This window comes from Diabrotica virgifera, chromosome 4 (assembly GCF_917563875.1).
Source record: "Diabrotica virgifera virgifera chromosome 4, PGI_DIABVI_V3a".
In the NCBI taxonomy this organism is placed as follows: Eukaryota; Metazoa; Arthropoda; class Insecta; order Coleoptera; family Chrysomelidae; genus Diabrotica; species Diabrotica virgifera.
In genome coordinates, this window is record NC_065446.1 from 174,421,147 (window position 1) to 174,444,805 (window position 23,659).

Sequence of the window (23,659 nt, forward strand, 5' to 3'; positions counted from 1 at the left end):
ACTTTAGTTTCTTATTTTTTTTTTCTGTTTTTCTGGACAAACTAATCTGAATTAAATATTTTTTATTCTAAAAGTACATGACGCCTTTTTTGTAGTTTGACAATCAATTCTATTTTTTTACAGTGGCGATGTGACAGTAGTTATGACATGAACAGTGGCGTGTTCTATACATTTTAATAAATACTTAACATTGACTGTAATCAACCTAGGCAAAAAGTTTTTTTTTGAAAATTCGTGTAAAAATAACAGCTTTTCAAATCCCAAAGTAGTTTTAGTCTAGAGGCAATATTAACAAAGTTGTTCAAATGTTTTTAAGCCAAAAATGACTCTACTTCAGTAAAATATTTTCGGATTGATAAGAATGACTTTTTAATGATTTTTTTTATATACTTTGAAAAAAACTATTCTTCTTTCACACGGTTTCAACAAAATTGCTACATCATTATTATTTTCTGAATAATAACATTGCAAAACTCTCTTTGGGATAAACAAATTGAATAAAATTTAAACTAATTGACGAATCGTCTTAAAAAATTTTGTGCATTATATGGACTGTTTGACTCAATTTGTCGTGTAATATGAAAGTCTTAAGGTCATTTTTGCAAAAGTTATAGCAAGTTTTTTATTTTCGAAATTTTAATTTTATTTTGAAATTTCTGAAGCACAAATGATCGGACCAAAATTCAAAAACCGCCATTTTAAACTTTTGCTCATCTTCTAAAAGAAGGATACTATAAATAAGATATTTAATTACACTATTTTTACTTGTGGCGATTTAAACGAAAAAACTGCCATGTTGACACTTATTATTTGTTAATAACTAAAATTCTCGTCCGAACTGTGACGGGCATTTTTGTATTTATAATTTATTAGGTATATAGTACCGAAAAAAACCATTTGCAACCTGGCTGCTCAAGTGTCCCGAACATGTTATATTTTTACCTTATTTCCCTGGCGTAAGAACTGTAATTTAGTCCCGACAAATTAATATATTATCTTACCAACAAAAATGAAATGTTTGAAATATGTTGCGCAAAATAATTTTGAATTCGGTTCCGCTAATGAACTTGCTTTGTTTGTCCTTAAAAGTATAAAAACGTTTAATTTCTCTTGTGTAATCTTTATCGTCTAATTATTTTAACTGTAGTGTGGTTTGATTTTAAACCAAGAGGAGTAAACTAAAAAGACAGATACACACTCAAGAATGTCACTTGAAAAATTACATTTTCTTTTTTGTTGATCATATCGGCCTTCGATGGTAATCCATACATATTATATTATGCTAATACGTCGCGAAAGAGTTCTAAAAACAACTGTTTTTTATATAAACGTAGACAAAACACTAAATTAAAGAAATAATGCAGAAAACACAAAAAAATCAAAGATATAACTTAATTAACTTATGAAATACCAGTAGTAGGTAGTAGTGTCAAAATTTCATAAATGTCATTAGTGTCGAATTTTCATAACAGTTGAGCACACTTGTCTGAGGTTTACGGCGTGGTAAGCATTACGGCGCGGTAAATTTGAATTACTCCTCTTGGTTTAAAAACAGACCATAATACTCATCGACTAATTTACAATGATTAATGGGATGTTAAAATATCTTATATCTAAGCATCTTCTGGAATTTCTTAACACGTTCGATGCCCATCTTGAACAAGCGGGCACCACTTGGCTGATACCAGGTACTTAAACCGTTCATTTAGTAACACAGTACTACTGACGCCACTTATGCGTCATCTATGTATCTTTGATAAATCCTTCGTGACGCTGTTGGACTGTCATGGGTACCGAACGTGTTAAACATATCGAATTTCATATACCAAACATTGATACTGCCACTTTGTTGCGTATTCTGACGGATTTCCGTTTCGACTATGCCTTAGAGTAACACCAGTTTTCAGGACAAGTACCAACTTAAGCATATATGTTAAGAACAACAAGAGCAAAAAAGCACTTAAACAGTGGTGTATACAAACTTACATGTGGTAACTGCCAAAAATTTACATCGGCCAAACTATTAGAACCTTTAACAAACGTATAGCAGAACACAAAAAAGCTTTCAATATTAGAAAAACACATTATACGTACCTACGCACTACACCTTCGAGATCTATAGGTATTCATTCCTTTAATGTCCAATTTCAAATTCTCTATATACAAAATAAACGCTAAAGGCCTTAAGCTATCTATATTATAATCTATGAATATTAAGTGGATAGTTAAAACACATTTCATGAGAAAGGTACTCTGCCGAAAGCACTATAGTGACATTAATTTGTAACAGTGGCGGAGCGAGGTGGGGGCGGCCCGCCCCGGGCGGCACTTTTTAGGGGGCGGCAAAATTTAACAATAAATATTAAAAAATATTTTATAAATATTTGAACCATTTTATATTTTTATCGCAACTACAAATTCAGACCGATTGAAAGGAGCACGGAATTTTTAATTACTTATTTTGTGAAGAATTCGGGGAATTTCGTTTCTTTGAATGATATTGTGTAGCGACTGGCAACAACGTCTATACTGACTTGTGGGAAATGTCTCTAGGGAATTCCCCGTTTTAAATCAGTTGGGGTGGATTCAGTAACTTTTTGTTGCTATTCTTTTTTTCTCATCGACACATCGTTGGGAAGTTACATGCCGTAAATGTGACATGGCATCATTACAAAGACATTCTCGTCACTTTGGGAAAACTGACAGAGGCAGGTGAAAGCTTAAACACTAGGACAGATGCAGGTGCTTTACTAGTTTCGATGCAGTCATTTTCCTTTCTTTGTTTTTTGGGTCTGTGGCAACCGGTGCTACATGAAGGGAATGATGCACAAAAATATTTACAAACAAAGGGGCTTGACATAAGATTGTGCGCTCAGAAAGTAAAAGCTTTGCAGATGATATTGACAGAGAAAAGAGAGGAATGGGTAAATGGCGATGTAGGTTATGCAAAAAATATGTGTGAAGAACTTGAAGTTTTTATAAAACCTCGGAGGCGCATAACAAAAAAGCCTATTTTTGATGACGGAACTAGAGATGCTAACTTGTCTTGTGAAAATGAGTTGAGACCAAAGCTGTATTCTTCGTTAGATAGAGTTATTGTAGAAATTCGTGAGCATTTTCAACAGCTACAAAATTTAACGGATAAGTTTGCTTATCTAACGCCGGTTATGTTATTAGATCCAGACAACACTGAATGTAATCTAGACCTAGACTACGCATCTGACGAAATTGACGAGCAAGATTTCAAGCTGGAAAGACTTCGACTGCGGACTTTCGTTGCTGCTACAGGCAACGAAAATAAATTGATTAATGCAGACTCACTTGCATTATTTAAATTTATTGTTAAATCCAAGCTGGAAGATACTCTGTCTAATATTTTAATAATGTTCCGGATATTTTTCACATTCCCTATAAGCAATGATAGCTGTGAGAGAAGTTTTTCAAAATTTAATTTAATTAAAAATGATTTAAGATAAAATTATATTTTAAGACTAACTAATTTGGCTATTTTGTCTATTGAGCAAGATGTGTGTGATGCGATAGACATTGACGGTGCAATAAAATACTTTGCTCTTAAAAAAAGTAGACGTATAAATTTTTAATTAAAGATGGAAATTTTCGGGTATAATATCACAAGAGAGTGAGAATAAATTGAAAATAATGCGACAGTTTTTCGAATTTTGTTGTCTGGCAAAAGACACGAGAGCCCGCAGGGCTCGAGTGGCTATTGCCCACTGACAACAAATTTGACTAAAAATGAAGCATTATTTTCTTATTTATTCTTACTGTCGTGTGATATTCGTAAGATTATTTTTTTAATACGTATATTATGGATATTTTCTTAAATGTGACAGTTGTCAAAATTAGGAAACTGGTTGCCATTAAACAGAAACAATCTACTTAAAAAAATTCTATCGGTAATTTTCTACAGTAGATAATTCTCAGTATAATTTTAATCTGATTGGACAGAATTAAACACGTGATCAAATATCTTACTATACGATTGGAAGCTAAAATCATTAAAAAATAATCATTTTAATTCTAACAAATACCCATATTACTCAATAAAACCAATTACCAATTACTTCAATAAAAATAAAAATATAACATTATAGTATCGCTTTAGTTCTAATTAAAAATTGATTTTATTTGTCGATCGTCAAGGTGTACCTAATCTTAAGTGATAGGTACCTACCTAAGTTATATCAATGTATCTAATTGGTTAAAGTAAAAGAATTTTTGTATTGATAAACGTGATTGTAAAACTCAGATAAACTTTTTTCTCTATAATTAATGTATGTAATGTATAATATACATTAAATTAAAATACCTAAATAAGGGGGCGGCAAAACTGTCTTCCGCCCCGGGCGGCCGACACTCACGCTACGCCACTAATTTGTAATAAAGTTTGTGGAAGTATTGAAAATAAAAGTTGTCAGTGTTTTGTTGTTAGATACTCTGATCTAAATTTGTATACCTAATAGTATAAAATCTACTAACGATAATCATGAATAGGTAAATTTTTGCCGTTTATGACGGATACAAAGTCATTGTCCAGAAAAATATTATTTTCGTTAAATTGCTGTATTCACGTAAAATACCTGTTATAACAACGTGCTCAAATGTTTGAGATATATTTCCACACGTCTATAAATACCTTTTGATCCGACTACCCAGTAAAGAGGGCACGTTTAAAGGCCTTCCATGCGTAAATAATTTAAAATCAACAAGTGTGTGCGTTCATATAAACACGAATCAATAATCTTTAAATATTAAAATAGATTTTGGATATTAATAGTCGAAGATATTTAAAAATATTTCCAAATTTAGTTATTTTTATTATAATATATTATACATCTGTAAATGAACGAGATCAACAAGTAGAAGCGGGTAACGGATACAAACACATAACTAGGCACTTAGCTATGTACCTATAGAACTATTTAAGAAATAACTTTGTAGGTACATTTTTGTCGACATTATTTGATTTTAAAAATATTTTGTACACTTACCTACACACACTAAAAACAACACTATGAAAGATTTTCTTGTAAACATTTCGCAGATCACTTTCAACAGATTTTTATTTTTGAAACATTCAATTTGCGTTGCGCAAATCGTAACGAATATTATTTGAGTACAGCTACCAACCTTGCAAGTACGCTATTCCCTAACGGGGAAATTGTTTCACAGAAATAAAATAGTAACTGATAACTAGTTCGTGCTAAAATATAACTATTTTGTATTGTATTATTGCAGATAAAATAAGAGATTCTTTGGTATGCACAGGCATGATGACGTAGTCATTTCACTATAGGTTTGTTCCAACACAACGAAAAACCGTCATGTAACGATCACGCTCCTGCGCGCAGTAAACAAAATACAGTGGAATGTATGGACAACCTAAGTCTGACGTCACAAATGTCACAAAATTGGGAGGAGCTTATATTGGCTCCAAACAATTTTGTTTGTAACCTTAAATGTTCATAAGGATTTTTTCATTTATGTGCTTTGTGTGGCAAAATAAGACTTCATTTAGGTATTTCGTTAAAGAAACGTGTTAATTAAGAGATTTTTTTCGTTTTTGCTCAGGTGGTTTTTATTCCTTAGTGATTGAAAATAAATATAACCTCAAAACTGTTTACATTCTAATCATTGCATTAAATTAACTCACCTGGGCAAAAACGAATAAAAATCTCTTAATTGGCACGTTTCTTTAACTAAATACCTAAATGAAAAGTCTTATTTTGTCACACAAACCACGTAAACAATAAATTAAAAATTCCTTATGAGTGTTTAACATTATAAACAGAATTGTTTGGAGCCAAATATAAGCTCCTCCCAATTTTGTGACGTCAAGACTTAGGCTGTCCATTACGGTCCATGGGTTATTTTGTTTACTGCGAAGGAGCGTCATCGCTACGTGACGGATTTTCCTTGTGTTGGAACAAGGAACAAGCCTTACGGCGCGTCCGCATTGGTAAATTTTTCGTGCGTATTGAACTAATGGTTCGTCGCAAGAATTTGCGTCGCAAATTTTTACCAGTGAGGACGCGGTGCTCATATCATTTGATCTTCGCTCGAAAACGATAACCGATGGAGCGTGTGCGTCGAAAATTCTTGCGTCTGATTTATACGACGAACACGTCCACACTAGCACAATTTACTTCGAGCACGCAAATATTTGCGACGAACAGTTTGTTTGACACAAATTTTTACCAATGCGGACGCCATTATATCGACAAAAAAATTGAAAAGTAAGTTTTCAAATATCAAAGTAGAATCGGGAATTCTTTGAACAAGTGTTTTGTCCAGTGTTCTCAAGTAATTCTGTTTTTATCATGTCTTTCGCTTACTAGAAGTTTGGTATCGAAACTTTGAAGTTAGCGGTTGTATTCAACTAGCAGCGCATAAATTAAAATACCTAACGTATTTTATTTTACTAGCAGGGCGTAAATATTGATTCGGATTTCCCTTACGGAAGACCCAGGCAAAATGTCACTATAACATGTTCTTTGGCTAAAAATACCAAAAAAAACGAAATAATTCAGTACAGTTTAACCAAACAATAATAAGAGAATCTCTGTAATCCTGACCCCCCGGAGGGAGTATATAGTGGTCGACGTGATTTCGAGTATTGTCAGTCTCAAAAGATCTTTGTCTCTGGTCATTTCTTTTAATTCATGCATATTCCTATAATTTGATCGATCCATCTTGTTGGAGATCTTCCTCGTGATGTTCGCCTTCCACATTTCCTTGTACAATGAGCCTTACCATGTTTTCTGTGTTTGCTGTTATAACATGTCCAAAGTATTTTAATTGTTGGAGACGGACTTTACTGGAGAGTCGTTGGCTAACTTTTAGTTCCCTTAAAATTGAATTATTTGTCCTACAGTCGGTCCAATGAATTCGTAACATTTGTCTCCAACAAAACATTTCAGTGTCGTCTATATCTTATATACGGTATGTGGCAAAATAAACAGTACTGAAATGTGAATGCCTCAAATTTGTATGTGTCATGCGCCAAAACGTGTGGTCTCCGAACGTCGTTATAACGTTTGTGAATGTCGTGTTATTGTTAGGTGCTTCAGGATGGTTCTCAGTTTTGCAGAAAAAACTTTTATCGCGGAGTACTATTTCCGGTCATACGGAAATCAACAATGGCTTCAGAAGAACGGAGCAACTTGTCACACTGCCAGGAAGTCTCTTCGAATACTGCGCGATCATTGTGGGAGATCGCCATGAGCGCCCATACCCATTGGAATTGGCGTGCCCCCGCCCCTAGCTTTTCGGTACTGTAAACTATATATAGTGTTATGATCCACTTTTTATTACTTTAATATCACTTAATCTTTATTTGATTACTCCAATTAATTATTTAATCAATTATCCAATTGTAGCAAATCATACAAAAAAATTAATAAAAAATCTCAGGGTGCCTTTTTATAATACAAAAAAAAATATCTAAATTATCTTATGTTATACTTATCTTCTCTCGTGGTTTCAGTATCTCTTAGTTGGTTCTAATCGGGAAAAATTATTAGGAAAAGAAATTAAATAGAAATATAAAATAAGCATACAGAATTTTATTATCAAAATCAATACTCTAAAAATCGATCAAATTTAAAACCTGTGGACACAGCTGTCCGAATGAAATTTTTACCACTTAAATTTATTCTAGTTAAAATAACAATTTATCGGTTTGTTCCCGATGACTTTGATAAAACAAGCTAAACAAACAAATTTAGGTATTCGCAAATCTACCTATACTTCCTATTTACTTTTTGAAATATTGGAATCATATGCTTTTACTCAAAATTTTAGTTTCCGAACATAAAAATATCTTTCACATAAATTGACTGACCTTTTGCTTCACTCACTCTGATGTCTTCTCTTGACCCAAAACAGCTCTCCCTCGTTGACTATGTTAGGCTACCCATCAAAGCCCTCTCCGTTCTCAAGCTTCAAATCTATCAGCATACCAGCACCAATTCTCCGACAAAACACAAACTCCAAAAAATTATCTCCTCTCCTTCTCACAACTATACAGAATCAAAGAGGTATTTCGTCTCAATTTGATCTGTCTCTCGTTCCACTTTTCAGCTCTACTCTCCACTATCAAAACACCCACTGGTACTTGCTATCTAACTATCCACGAAAACGTTGACTGCCAATCACATAATGAGTTCCTCTTTCCAAAACTATCTCAACATTCAAAACAAAACTTTCCCCATTCCAAAGTGCCTAGCCAATCAGAAAAAATTATCTCCCCATCTTCCTCTCTTTACATTCGAAAACAAACATTCTTTCAAAAATATTCCTACTCAACTTATGACTTTTCGGAAATTATAATTATCTAAATATTCCTATCATTAAACAAACATATTTAAAATTCCAAACTTTCTTTACCTCAATTTCCTAAGAACTAATTACTGTGGCATGCATAACAAAACACAGTTTTACAAACGATAAATCACTTCTTAAAAACTACTTATAATAAATAGTTACAAATCAATGTACAGGATGGATCAAATTTATGTGCCCGCGTTATATTAAAAAAATTAAAATTTTTATTCTATCTTTTATTGATAGATTGATCCACAATAATAGTTATCCTAAGTATACAAAATATAATATAGAGATAGCTCAAAATACACTTCTTAAAATAATATTTAAAAAAAGTAAACTTTTTTCCACATCACTTTTATATAAAGAGCTAAAACAAATGAGTGTCCGATCTATTTATATACAGCAATCATTAATTTGGGTATTTTCCAATTCAAGTAAGTTAAAAATAAATCAACATCAAAAGTATACAAGGGCAACTCAACAACTTTTGGTTAAAGTACCATTTTTCAGCAAGACAATTACAAAACGATCACTATTTTATTATGGTCCAACTCTATTTAATTTATTGCCAAAAAATATAAAAACAATAATAAATTATAAACAGTTCAAAAGAACCATAAAAAATATGATATTAACTAAAACAATTGAATTCAACATTTTCTAAAAATTAATTTTCTAGCCAAACTGTCTTCTAGTAAATATAGTTGCGCCATGCCGATTAGGTCTTCTCTCCTCTCACTTTCAATTGTATTTTGTCAATCATAGAGTATGTAAATTATACCAGCCACAAGTACTTACTGTTTAAAATTGTACAATTAGATTGTACACCTTCAGGGATTAAGGTTACAATACAGGTATTAAGTTGCCCAGTGTGCTTTTTCCCTGAAGTGGGTGCATTATATTAAATATAATATTATTGTTAATTACAATGTACAAAATTCTTCTTTGGAAATAAATTGAATTGAATTGAATATAATGTGCAACATCTTCACGTCTGCCCCCCCCCCCTGAAAATTTTTATATCCCGTGGAGATCGCCACTCACCAGACCTAACGCCTCCTCATGCGTACATATGAAAAATGCTGAAGTAGACAGACCAAACCACCGTCTGACATTCCGGAATTGCGGACTTGAATTAAAGACTTTTTTCATGTCAGAGGGCATCTTTAACATTTGTTTTATCAGGAACCTCATCGTGAATAATGTGTGCAAGGCTCATGTCCTATACTAAATATATAAATAATCATTAATATTTCAATATTCATTTCAGTACTGTTTATTTTGTCGCATACTGTATAATAAGAGTATAGCAGATATATTTCTTTGAAAAACTTGTATCTAAGTATGCAGTTATAATAAAAATTTCACTATTTTTTTGAAAAGCTCTAAAAAAACTCTTACAAATGATACCATTCATTGCATAAATTGCACTTACTCCAAACCTCCTTCGCCTGTGATTATATGAATAATTCCGAGCAAAATATACAGGCGGCGCAAGGGCGCCCATATAAAAATTTTTAGGGGGGGGCCAAACGTGAAGATGTTGCAAATTACATTTTGTATATTTCGGATGACAATATATACAGTAGACTCTCTCTATAACGAACACGAGTATAACGAGGTTTCGCTTATAACGAGGTACATTAGGTGTCCCATGAAATTCCTACTGAACTATAACGCTCTATAACGAGGCATATTTGGTTACAACGAGGAAAATTGAAATCGAAGAATACGTGTCTTTACCTGTTTTTAGCGTTGTAATGGTCATAAATAAATAAATGCCCCAACTGCCTGTACATAGAAATGCCCAACATCGGTCTTATTATCGAGGCCATAGTGCTGTAATAAACTCGGCCACCTGTAATAAACTTCTGTCTGTTTATCGACCGATATTGAATATTATACGAAATTTACAATTTATGACGGCGAAGTCTCATTGTTCACTGTTCAGGTTGACCATCGACATCTAATAAACTACGTAAGAGTCATCAAAACATTTCATTATTATTGTTGTTTGAGATAACGAAATCCGCTTATAACGAGATAATTAGTCCACCATTTCAGTTCTCGTTATAGAGGGAGTCTACTGTAGTTTAAACCACCTCAAAAACCTAGTTTGAACCCTGTTGTGAGAAATTATTCATACATTTAAATACTAGACCAAGTTTTTAAATGGAAATGTCATGGGTACCACAAAAGTTGCGCCTCTCTTTAAAACCCGTTTGAAAAGAAAGCAATGCTTGCAAAGCCCTGCCTTCAACTTTGGCGAGTAGACTAACCATGAGTATGTGTCGAACCAAGTTTTTACTTTAATATCTTAAAAAGGGGCCCCCTTTATTTTTGCAGATTTAGAATCCTTATGAAAAATAAGTCACATATATTCCAAACATTTTTAGAATCGTTGATAGATGGCGCAAATAAATCGCATTTTTCGATTATAGCGCCATCCGTCAACAATTCTAAAAAAAGTTTCGAATAAATGTTACTTATTTTTTGAGGAGGAAACTCAATCTACAATAAAAAACGGGGGTTCCTATTTAAGATTTTAAAGTTAACTCTCACCCCACCTCCAGAGTGTGGAATGAAAAATCCTTTTTGGTGCCATTCTATAGATTTTTGAAAAATATTAAACACATGTTTTTTAGTTTTTTATTTGGAAGTATATTTCTCGAGATATTAGACCGTTTCTATAATTTTGCTATGGTATCACGATATATCGTTTTTTTTTTTCGATTATAGCGCTATCTATCCACAATTCGCAAAATGGCTCGAATAAAATTTGCTTATTTTTACAAGGAAAATCCAAATCTGCAACAAAAATTAGGGGTTCCATTTAAGATTTTAAAGTTTCCCCCCGCTCCACACCCAGGGGTTGAAGTGGTGGACTTGTTTAGTGTCATCGCAGAGATTTTTGAGAAATATTTAACACATATTTTTCAGTTTTTCGATCCGATGTTCATTTCGCGAATTATTCGACCTTTCCGCTACTTTTGGGACACCCTGTATATAACACTCATTCGTCATGAAAGATCACCTGTTTTTCATTTGAATAAAATTGTTGTGTTCATCATAATGTACACTTTAAAAATTATCTACTTACTAAAAAATACTTTTGCAAACTAAAATTTGACTAACTATGTTAAATATATTTAAAAAATTATTTTTCAATATGAATTTATTTCTGCTTATGAAGATGGTTCTATTCGGTGTACACAAAACTTAGTATTATAGAAAACAAATATAATCACAGATTTTACACTTTATCTTTATAGTGCCAGTTCTTAAAGACGAATGGATCATTAGTGATTATCAGTCAGAGATCGGATTTCTTGCTGATATGATTTTCTTTGCAGTATTATAAATGATTCATTTAATTTGTAATTTTGGGTGTCGGTTACAGTATATATTATGTTCCCACGTGTCTAATCTCTTTCAATGATTTCGTTAATAGCATACCCTGACTGTGCGAAATGTGTATTATGCACATTCCATATAGACCGCTGTCGCAGACACACAGATTTTCTGTTAAACTATTAATTACCCAATATGTGAATTATTTTCTTAATAAATATGTTGTTTCCAATTTATCTCTCAAAATTATCCAATAATTTTTTGACAAAAATACGTTTATGTAATATAAATTTAATTTTTGTTCTTTCCCGAAAAGCTAGGGGGGGGCACGGCCCCCCTCTGCCCGTGTGTATGGGCGCCTATGAGGCGGCGTCCTCTTCATAATCATAAAATCTCTTATTTTCTTTATTTTTCTATACGCTGTGAGCTGGTACGTAGAGGGGATATTTAAAACTTCGTGAGCGCCAGTAGTGACAAGTCAGTGAACTTTTTCTGGAAATTTGACATAAATGTCAAAGTGATTAATTAAAACATTGAAATTAAAAACATTAATAGGAAAAAATATTAATTGGTCAAAGCTGTGGTATATATTTTTATCTTAAATATACTTACGTTTTAAATACTGAATTTAAGTTTTTTTAATAATTCGTAATATGTAATTATAAATTAATTTCATCTAAGCGCCATCTACACGATAATTGTGAAAGTATCCGAAGTAAGAAATTAATATTTCATCAATAGAACGTCAAAATGATTAGCAAAATCTTAAAAAAATCGATTACAATAATTTAATTACTTTTTTGCGTTGTAAATATTACGCGATAAAAATTAAATAATAAAATTAAAAATTTCCGGCGAAAGTCGCATTAGTAATCCGCTAGTTAGCGACACCAGCGAAGCTCAGAGCGTATACACATTTCTGCTTACAGCTTTACTACAGTCGGAAAAATGAAAGATTACCCATGAACGATCACATCAATCACTTACTTTGTATTTGCTGTCTTTTTTTATAAATAACAAACGTTTGTTATAGAAAAAGACAGCAAATACAAAATAAGTGATTCATGTGATCATTCATGGGTAATCTTTCATTTTTCCGACTGTAGATGCTTGTGAAGTTGACTTTAGTGCTTTTGATTTTTCTGTCACCAAAAGATAATTTTGTGTAGAGGTGAAAACGAAAACAGTTTATCCTTGAGAAAGTCATGAACTTCTTACATGAGGTGAATTTAATTTCTTTTAACATCACCTTTCTGTTCTCTAACTTCGCAAATTGAAATTGAATTACCAACTGCAAAGCTTTTTAATCAAGCCCGATGATCTCCCGGACGGACGGTTTCCAAACCCCATATCCATCTTCAATAAAAAATTTCTAATAGTTTTCGATATACTTATTGGAAAACATCGATTTTCATTGTGTAACTTCGAAGGGCTGTAACTTTTTTTATGTGCGCATTTGTACTAAGGAAAGTTAGGTTCAATCGAACTATTTTTGGTCCCAGAATATGTGACTGCCTTTTTGTTCATCATCATCATCATCATCAACCCGTACGCGTCCACTGCTGGACATAGGTCTCCCTCAGCTTTTTCCATTCATCTCTATTTTGTGCGGCTTGCATCCAGTTACCGATAACATGTTTCAAATCATCGGCCCATCTGGTTAGTGGGCGTCCTCTGCTCCATAGTGCTTCTTCTCGCGACCTCCACTCGACAATACGTTTTGTCCATCGGTTGTCTGGCAATCTGGCGACGTGTCCTGCCCAATTCCACTTAAGCGACGCGATTTTTTCGACAGCGTCTGTTGTTTTTGTTCTACGGCGTATTTCTTCGTTTGGGATTCGGTCTCTCAGGGAGATACCCAACATCTGGCGCTCCATAGCCCTCTGAGTTACGCGAATCTTGTTCACTACCTTTTTTGTTAGTGTTAATGTTTCGGCTCCATAAGTGAGTACAGGCAACACACATTGGTCAAAGATTTTCCTTTTGAGGCATATGGGCAAGTCCGATTTAAATACATAGTTAAGTTTACCAAAAGCTGCCCAGGCTAATCCTATGCGACGTGGGAGTTCGCACGTCTGGTTATCTCGTCCCAACCGAATTTCATGTCCCAAGTACTTATAAGATGCAGTCTGCTCAATATTCATTCCATCAACAACAATATTACGATTTAGCACCAGATTAGTCATTATTTGCGTCTTGTTGATGTTAATCTTTAGTCCGACCTCTAAGGAAGCGTAATATAATTTGTTCAACATTATTATTGCATCATCCATACGATCGGATATAAGGACGATGTCATCTACGAATCTCAAATGACTGAGCTTCTCTCCATTTATATTGATACCATATTCGTTTAGATCTGCCTTCTTAAATGTGTGTTCTAAATGGGTTGTGAACAGCTTTGGTGAGATGGTGTCTCCCTGCCGTACTCCTCGCTGTATACAGAATGTATTTGTTTGTTGTTCAGACAGTCTTACGCTAGCCGTTGCCGTTTGGTAGATATATTTGATCATGTTAATGTAGCGATGGTCTATTCGGCATTCTGTCAATGCTTTTAACATTTTCTGCTGGCTTATGGTATCGAATGCTTTCTCGTAGTCCACGAATATCAGTGCCAATGGTTTGTTGTATTCCGCAGACTTCTCTATTAGGTAAGTGGTCGTTAGTGCTATATCCAGATCTAAATCCAGCTTGTTCTCTAGGTTGATAGAAGTCTAACTTAGCCTCCAGTCTTTTTTTGATAATTTTTGTGAAAAGTTTATATATGTGTGATAGCAAACTGATAGGACGGTACTTTTTCAGATCTGTTATGTCACCCTTTTTGTGTAATAAAAAGATGACTGCATTGTTCCATTGTATAATGTTAAACTTAGATCTTCTTCTTCTTGATGTGGCTATTCGTGATGAATATTGGCGATCATCATTGCAATCTTTATTTTATCTGCAGCAACGCGGAAAAGCTGCACAGATGTTGTGTTGAACCAGGTTCTGAGGTTCTATAATCACAATGTTCTTCTTCTTCCTGGACCTCGCTTGTAGGAGGGCATATCTAGATTCATTTCGCATAATGTGTCCAAAGTATTCCAACTTTCGAGATTTGATGGTGGTTAGTATCTCTCGGTTCTTCCCCATTCTTCTAAGGAAGGACCTCCTTATTTGTGACCCGGTCAGTCCACGGAATTTTAAGAATTCCCCGATAAAGCACATTTCAAATGCTTCCAATTTACGGCAAATATCTTCACATTCTCGATCAGACGTCGAGTAGTAAGGTCACTGCCTGCACACCTTACTCATACCGACGACTAACGAGGAGTTTGAGAGCGTTTATCGCTGAAGACTGCTGCACATAGGTAGCCGGAGGAGAACGGTATATCCCACCGAAAAACCAACGACGCTTGGCCGTGCAACTCTAGAAAGGTAAACGGATTAAGGGGTTTCAGAGGAATACTCTGGCCCTGGGCCGAGTGGAATACACTCGACCCCGTACTCTATCTAACGAGTTAAGTACGGCTCCAAGAACAAGTGCCAGTACGGGGATAAACCATACTCTATAAGGCTTTCAACGAGGGACCATATAGCAGCGGGGTAAACCGCACAAATAAGATAAATATAGTCAGTGTCAAAAACGCCGGAAAAGCACGGAGGGGTAGGACAAGCCACCTTTATCCCTGGGGTTTACCCCCCAGAACACCTTGAGGCTGAGGTGCCCTCCGATCGCCAGACTAGCCCTTCTAATCCAAGTCGACAATGCCTTCCTCTGAAAGGTCCGTCTCTTCTACCCGGTCTCTCCGTTCACGGACGACGGCCCAGACAAACGTTGCATCCACTCAACCAAACACCAATCAATTCGCCTCCCTAAATCAGGAAGGTGACTCGATTCCAAGCAATGAATACAATCGTCTCCAGTCGGAGCTAGATCTGGCGAGCCTAAACGCCGAAATGAAAATTGTCCGTGACAAGTACCAACAGGTCTACCTCCGAATGGAGCAAGAAGATGCCAACAATCCCCTGCTCAAACGATACGCTCACGACTTTCCACCGCTTAAAGCTACCAAACATAGCTCACAGCAACAAAGCTCTCAGGTGAAACAGGGAGCAGTTTCAAGAACTACTTCTCAACCCAAACCATCCACTCAAACAACTTCTCAACCTCATCAATCTTCTTCTTCACAAACTCTAAACCCAGTTTCTCAACACGCCGCAAACGTCCGCAACAACAATCAACAACCTTCAGAATTCGTCTTCCAACGAAGACAACGCCGCTCATATGCAACCGCCGCAGCGAGTTGTCGCCCCAAAAACCAGAACGTAGTCAATGCCATTAATGATCCTACATTGTCCGAGTACCTAATAAAAGATCTGCCAAAAGATCTTTGCAATAAACGTACCTTCTTTCGGCAACTAAATGCCACAAAACTCCTATCAAACAAAATACACTCTTGCAAAGTTCTTTCTCACGGTATCGCTCACTTGCGACTTTTTAACTCCATAAAAGCAGAAGACATCGAGAAAAGTATCCATAAAGCCACAGGCCAAACTATGGTTACGGTCCACAGCCGTAACAAAAACTCAAATTCCAGCAACAGAGAACCTACTTACCTCTTCTGCATAACAGGAATCGATGTGGACTATACAGAGGACGAAATCACTACCTTGCTTGCCGAACAGGAATTCCCAGTCGAAAAACTATGGAGAGTTAAATCTTTCAGACTCGGCAGGGATTCCAAGGTGGTCAAGGTAGTGACAAAATCTCTCGATAAGTACACCACTGCACTGAGCCGAGGCATTACTCTAGACGGAGAAATCTATAATGTCGAACTTCCTCACAGCTCCGATCCAACAATACCTACTCCCAAATATTGCAGCAAATGCTGCACAAACGGACATTCCATCGACGAATGCCCTCAAAAAGCATTCGTCTGCCCTCACTGCGGCGGCTATCACAAGTCTAGTGCCTGCACCAAACAGCAAGAGCCAAAATGCCCTAATTGCAGTGGTGAACACCCTGTCTATTCTAACAAGTGCACACAGAGACACACAATCCCTACATTACCACACGAGGTACAGCCACTTTCGATCGAAAGATCATTCCCTCCCTTCGATCTACCAACAGAAACCAAAAACATCCTGTCGATCCAGACTGCTTTGCTGCTGAATCTGTTGCCTGAACTTCGTGAGCATATCGCAGCCATCACGGCTAACCTGATTAGCCAAGTCTATGACCACTCCACAGTGGTACATGGACACGGAAGCAATGTCAAACTGACATTCCACTCCAATCACTAAGCGCACCCCTTATGGATTTCACCCTAGGTGCAGTCAACTGTCAGGGTCTCTCCAAAAAGAGACCCCTCATCAAGAATATCCTGTCGAAACATAACATCCAGATCCTCGCACTCACAGATACTCTGTCGAAAAGCGATCCACATTTCGCAGGATATTCGATCATTCATCGAAACCGCTGTCAGGTTTCACGTGGGAATGGTATTCTCATAAAACATGGAATACCGCACAGCGCTCACACATTCCCACCAAATTTTCGTCCACCTGATGTGGACTTCCTGGCAATTGACGTGCACATTCCCAATAACGAAACCCTCACGATAGTCTCTTACTACAAACACCCGGATCAACCACTCAACAGGCATTTGCTAGAGTATTTTTCAACGCTCAGCAAGGCCGTGTTGATGGGCGATCTGAATTGTAGACACACACAGTTTGGTGATCACCGACAAAACCCAGAAGGCATCCGCCTCACGGATTTACTACTAGACCTTCCTATCTCAAGAATCACCAACACTGAATACACGTTTCTGAACGCCACTGGGGCCTCTATTGTCGACCACATCCTAGTTACCAGTAACATTCTGGATCGGTTCGAGGATAGATGCCACATAGGTGACTCAATAACGTCAGACCACGTACCTATTCTTGTCAACACAGACATACTAACTCCAAAACAACCCAACCCTCCAAGATCTATAAGAGACTATCGTCACGCTAACTGGACTGAATTCCAAAATTTCCTCACACAAAATCTTCCTATGTTAGGCGAACTCGATACTAACGATAGTATCGACATAAGTGCAACACAAATTGAGAACCTCATCACCGAGGCTATCACGCACGCAATTCCACTTAAACAAATAACCTATACATCTCCGGCACTTCCACAATACATCATAGCCAAAATCCAACAAAAAAGGCGTCTTCTACGCCAATATAAGGCCAACAGAAATCCACTAATCAAAACAGAATACAACCGAATCTGTGCCAGGATAAAGAGAGAGATATCCGATATCAGGCTGATATCATCAATAAACTCCAACATAAAAGAGAGCTCAGATTACTTCAACAGTCAGCTTTTTCTTCTACTTCATCTACAACAACTCCGATTTATGCTTCATTGCCTTTCCATAACCCTAATCTATCTGAAAGAGTTAAATACATTATTACCAACTCCTGTGATAATATAAAAATTTCTTTTAAGGCTATGGGTACATAATTCGCAAATATTTTACGTGTATCCCTACTTTTTCTGTCTTTACACGGCAAATTACGTGTAGTAAAATTCACACTGGTGTGGATATGTAAACATTACTAGAATGTCATTCTACTTGAAAATGTCATAATTAATTTAAAGAGATGGCTTTTGAATGTTCTTGGATAACTGTTATTTTTATAATTGCAAATTATTAATTCAGTTAATAAATGTGATAATTTTTTCACTAACTATGTTTTCAGTGATTGTAATAATTTATTTGTACAACAAAAACTAATAATCAATCGAGAAAAGAGGAAAAGTGTTAAAGTGATTTTTTAATAATATGTTGTTATTTTGGAACGCTTACAATTTTGAACATCTCTAACAACAAAATACTTGGATCACAGGATATATCTGATGTATTCTCTGCTTGGATCTTTCACAAATAATACACAATAAATAACTTTTTATTAAGTTCACGTCTTAAATCAATTATTTATCAAATACACTATATATCAATAATATTTAATCAATTTCTCAAAATATTCCCGATGCAATGTCAAATATTTAAAATTGTCACTGATTGTCAGTGTCTGACTGACAATATATGCTGACAATATTATATTCGGTTGAGTGCGTTGTAAGACAAAGACAGATTTGGAAAATATTACCACGGCATTGTGTTAATTTTTTTCAAATCCTGAAAAAACCAATAAATATTTTTGAAAAATTTAAACGCAGAATGAAAGACTAAATTATTACCGAGGGCCGAAAGTCCCTTAGAATAAATAAAAAGTTTATTTTGAATGAGATATTTGAATTTAAAAATCACACTAAATTTTCTCTTAGTTTTTTCACCCCTGTAACTTATTAAAATAAACATTGTATAAGTTCTCAGGGACTTTCGGCCCTCGCTAATAACGTAATCTTTCATTCTGCGTTTAAATTTTTCCAAATTTTCTCAGGATTTGAAAAAAATGAATCCCCATTTGAATAGCATTGCAGCCGAAAATACGTTCCGATCCTCTTAAAATTAATAACACCGTTAACAAGAGTTTGACCAATACTAAGGATCCAATCCACTACATGAACCGTAGTGGTGTATATAAACTCTCTTGCTCAGATTGTGATGCTACCTACATCGGTAGAACTTGCAGATCTCTTGCCACCAGATCCCTAGAACATAGTAAGAGAGATACTACTTCCTCTTTCTCACATCACCTTAAAGTCAATAGACATGAACTTAAGATTCCTGAGGGTGTCCAGTTGGTGCACAATATACAGCAGAAAAACACACTCTGATTGGACTTGCATGAAGATTTGGAGATTATCCGAGACTTGAGGTCCAGTCCCAATTGTGTGAATAGACAAACCTCCCTTAATCGCAATTTTACTCCCATTCACCGCCAACTTTTTTCCTAAATCCCTTGTTTTTTCAATTTATCTTTCACACTTAGCAACTTTCCTTACTTCACCCATAAAACATTCAACTTAACCTTCTTTTCATACTTCACTTCCTTCTAGTTCCAAAATCTTCTTTCATACTAATCAGTTTTACTCTACAAACCTCCAGTAACATCAACACAACTAACTCACCCTTTGCCATTTTCTCACCCTACTTTTCCCTTCATAAATCATTGACCTTATCTATTTGTCTATTCGCCGCTTGGGTCTTTACTTCGTTCGTTGGTCTTTTCCAAAATGTTTTACTTCTCTATTCATTTAATTCTTCTTTTTCATACAGGTCCTCTTTCCTTTTTATTTTCTTAAAAATTCAAAATTTTAATCTGCTGCATCTAACTTTCTAGCCACTCTAATATCTAACTTTACAACTTTATTCTTATTTTACTATTTTTAACTTTTAATTATTTTCCAAATACAGTTTGCGTCTTGTGCATCCGGCTGACACACTTCTTTTGAATCTTTTGTTCATGTATATATTTTATCAACTTCGATTTAAGGCTATGGGTACATAATTCGCAAATATTTTACGTGTATCCCTACTTTTTCTGTCTATACACGGCAAATTACGTGTAGTAAAATTCACACTGGTATGGATATGTAAATATTACTAGAATGTCATTCTACTTGAAAATGTCATCATTAATTTAAAGAGATGGGTTTTGAATGTTCTTGGATAACTGTTATTTTTATAATTACAAATTATTAATTCAGTTAATAAATGTGATAATTTTTTCACTAACTATGTATTCAGTGATTGTAATAATTTATTTGCACAACCAAGACTAATACTCAATCGAGAAAAGAGGAAAAGTGTTAAAGTGATTTTTTAATAATATATTGTTATGGAACGCTTACAATTTTGAACATCTTTAACAACAAAATACTTGGATCACAGAATATATTATCCTGATGTATTCTCTGCTTGGATCTTTCACTTATCCGCGGTTTCACTTATCCGCGGTTGCGATATCTTTTAAATCTTTAATGAGAATATTTTATTATTTTTATATATTTTTTATAATTTGACCATTAGTCGCGTTAAATCACTCATGATACGCCACTGGCGCTTGTTCTTAGTAGTAAGACTACGGCAATTAGTTTATATTCTGAAGGTTTAAAATACCGGCGAATGTAGACGATGATCTCAGCGTCTTTATTTTTGTTGATATGATACTACTATTTCACAGATATGCAATTTCATCATATTTCTTTCTATGTACCGGGTGTCCCAATAAGAATGGCTCTCGGCCATATCTCAGGAACCGTTTATAGTAGAGCTTTGAAATAAAAAATTTTATAACAAAAGTTGCCTCAGGAAAAGCCTGGAAATTATTTTCATAATTGTGGGACCACCGCTAGAGGGCGTAATTGAATATCAAAAATTAAAAAATCTAAATTTTACAAAATTTTCCCAATGAATGGGCACTGGAAATCCGATCGTCGTATTCTTCATAAAATTCTACGCATATTTGATTTGACAAGTTTAGATCTACCTTTGAAAATAAGAGGTGGGGGTGAGTGGGAACCTTGTTATGAAAAACTGGCTGTGAGTCCGGTTCTGCTTAATCAAATTTTGCAAACTTGGTCTTGTTGAAGACAGATCTTTTTCGTCAATGTAAAAGTTATGATTTCGAACCAACTTACTGAGTAATATGCCAGCTAGAAGGCGTTATTTAATTTTTTTCAGAAATCTAGTGTTCCTTGGAAAATATTAAATACAAACATGCATTTTTAATACCATATTACAAAATTAGACAAAATTAGCAACAGAATTGCGAAAACCGCATGTTAATACCTTTTTTCTATCTCGAGATATCTTACAAAACGTGTAAATTTAAAAACATAACTGTTACTGTCACCGGTAAACGAAATAATTCATTAAAAGTAGTGTGCTATGGAAACAACAAAGAAACATTTTCCAGCTGTCAACGTATATTAGGTCTTTTCAGCGCTTCTCATTTGTTTCGAGCCTCGTTCATATCTCGTATATTAATATTATACACGGATTATACGGCATATGACAGAGGCTCGAAACAAATGAGAAGCGTTGAAAAGCCCTATTACAAAGAAATAAAAACAACTATTTAGTGATGACATAAACGTTCAAATTTTTGCCCATCATTTTCGTTGCAAACATTTACTCTTTCAAGAGTAGATTGAACAGCAGTCTCAATTTCTGCTCTCGATATGCTTTGAATGGCGTTTAGTATTCTCTGGATAATGTATTCTAGAGTAGTGTATGATGGGCAACAATTTGAATATTTAGGTCGTCACTAAGTAGTTCTTTTTGTTCTGGGTTATATTTAATTTTAATAGTATTGTTTCTCTTTATATTGTTGTTTTATTTAATTATATTTTTATACGTTGACATCTGGAAAATGTTATTTTGTTTTTTTTCCACAGCACACTACTTTTCATTAACTTAGTTTACCGGTGATAGTAACAGTTATGTATAAAATTTACACGTTTCTCGAGATATCTTGAGATAGACAAAAGGTATCGACATGCGGTTTTCGCTATTCTATTGCTAATTTAATCTAATTTTATAAAGTATGATTAAAAATGCATACTTGTATTTAATATTTTCCAAAGAAAACTAGATTTCTGAAAAAAATTAAATAACGCCTCCCAGCTGGCTTATTACTTATTAGGATGGTTCAAAATTATCACGTTTACATTGAAGAAAAAGATCTGTCTTCAACAAGACCCAGTTTTCAAAATTTGATTTAGCAGGACCGGACTTACAGCCATTTTTTCATAGCAAGGTTCCCACTCACCCCCACCTCTTATTTGCAAAGGTAGAGTTAAACTTGTTAAATCAAATATGCGCAGAATTTGATAAAGAATTCAATAATCGGATTTCCAGTGCCCCTTCATTAGGAAAATTTTGTAAAATTTAGATTTTTTTATTTTTGATATTCAATTACGCCCTCTAGCGGTGGACCCACAATTATGAAAATAATTTCCAGGCTTTTCCTGAGGCAACTTTTGTTATAAATTTTTTTATTTTAAAGCTCTACTATAAACCGTTCCTGAGATATGGCCGAGAGCCATTCTTATTGGGACACCCGGTACATACTAATATATAGTATTCAATATTGGGAATATTGGGATTACCTATATATGTCACATTCTTCTTTAGATCGCGGATCCCTCGCCAACCACGGTTTCACCAACCGCACCTTTCTCTTCGGAACGTAACCCCCGCGGTTGAAGAGGGATTACTGTACACAATAAATAACTTTTTATTAAGTTCACGTCTTAAAACAATTATTTATCAAGTACACTATATATCAATAATATTTAATCAATAACTCAACATATTCCCGATGCAATGTCAAATATTTAAAATTGTCACTGATTGTCAGTGTCTGACTGACAATATATGCTGACAATATTATATTCGGCTGAGTGCGTTGTAAGACAAGATAGATTTGGAAAATATTACCAGGGCATTGTGTTCATTTTTTTCGAATCCTGAAAAAACCGATAAATATTTTTGAAAAATTTAAACGCAGAATGAAAGACTAAATTATTACCGAGGGCCGAAAGTCCCTTAGAATAAATAAAAATGTTATTTTGAATGATATATTTGAAATTAAAAATCACACTAAATTTTCTCTTAGTTTTTCACCCCTGTAACTTATTAAAATAAACATTATAGAAGTTCTCGGGGACTTTCGGCCCTCGCTAATAACGTAATATTTCATTCTGCGTTTAAATTTTTCAAAAATACTTATTAGTTTTCTCAGGATTCGAAAAAAATGAATCCCAATTTGAATAGCATTGCAGCCGAAAATACGTACCGATCCTCTTAATTTAAAAATTCAAATAATTCCATTTTCTTTTCTATGCATAATGTTATAATATTTCCTATATTTTTGACTATAACTAACACATTTTCACATTCCGTCAATTATTTATATTTTTTCACCTCACAATCTTATATCAGTTGCCTCAATTCTCACCAATTTTTCCAAATAGTAAATTTCATACAGAATCAATATCATA

General features: G+C 34.7%; 1 protein-coding gene across 3 annotated transcripts in view; it reads right to left on the reverse strand.

The window, feature by feature from the left end:
* LOC114330367 (uncharacterized) overlaps positions 1-5,250 on the reverse strand; it is a 249,884-nt gene extending 244,634 nt beyond the window's left edge. Inside the window, exon 1 of one of the 3 annotated variants that reach the window (XM_050648541.1) lies at positions 5,013-5,250. In XM_050648541.1, the coding sequence (XP_050504498.1) occupies positions 5,013-5,058 (46 nt within the window). In that variant the 5' untranslated portion in view covers positions 5,059-5,250. The remainder of the gene's footprint in view (positions 1-5,012) is intronic. The other 2 variants (XM_050648540.1, XM_050648542.1) reach the window with 2 other exon arrangements.
* Positions 5,251-23,659: the final 18,409 nt, after the last annotated feature.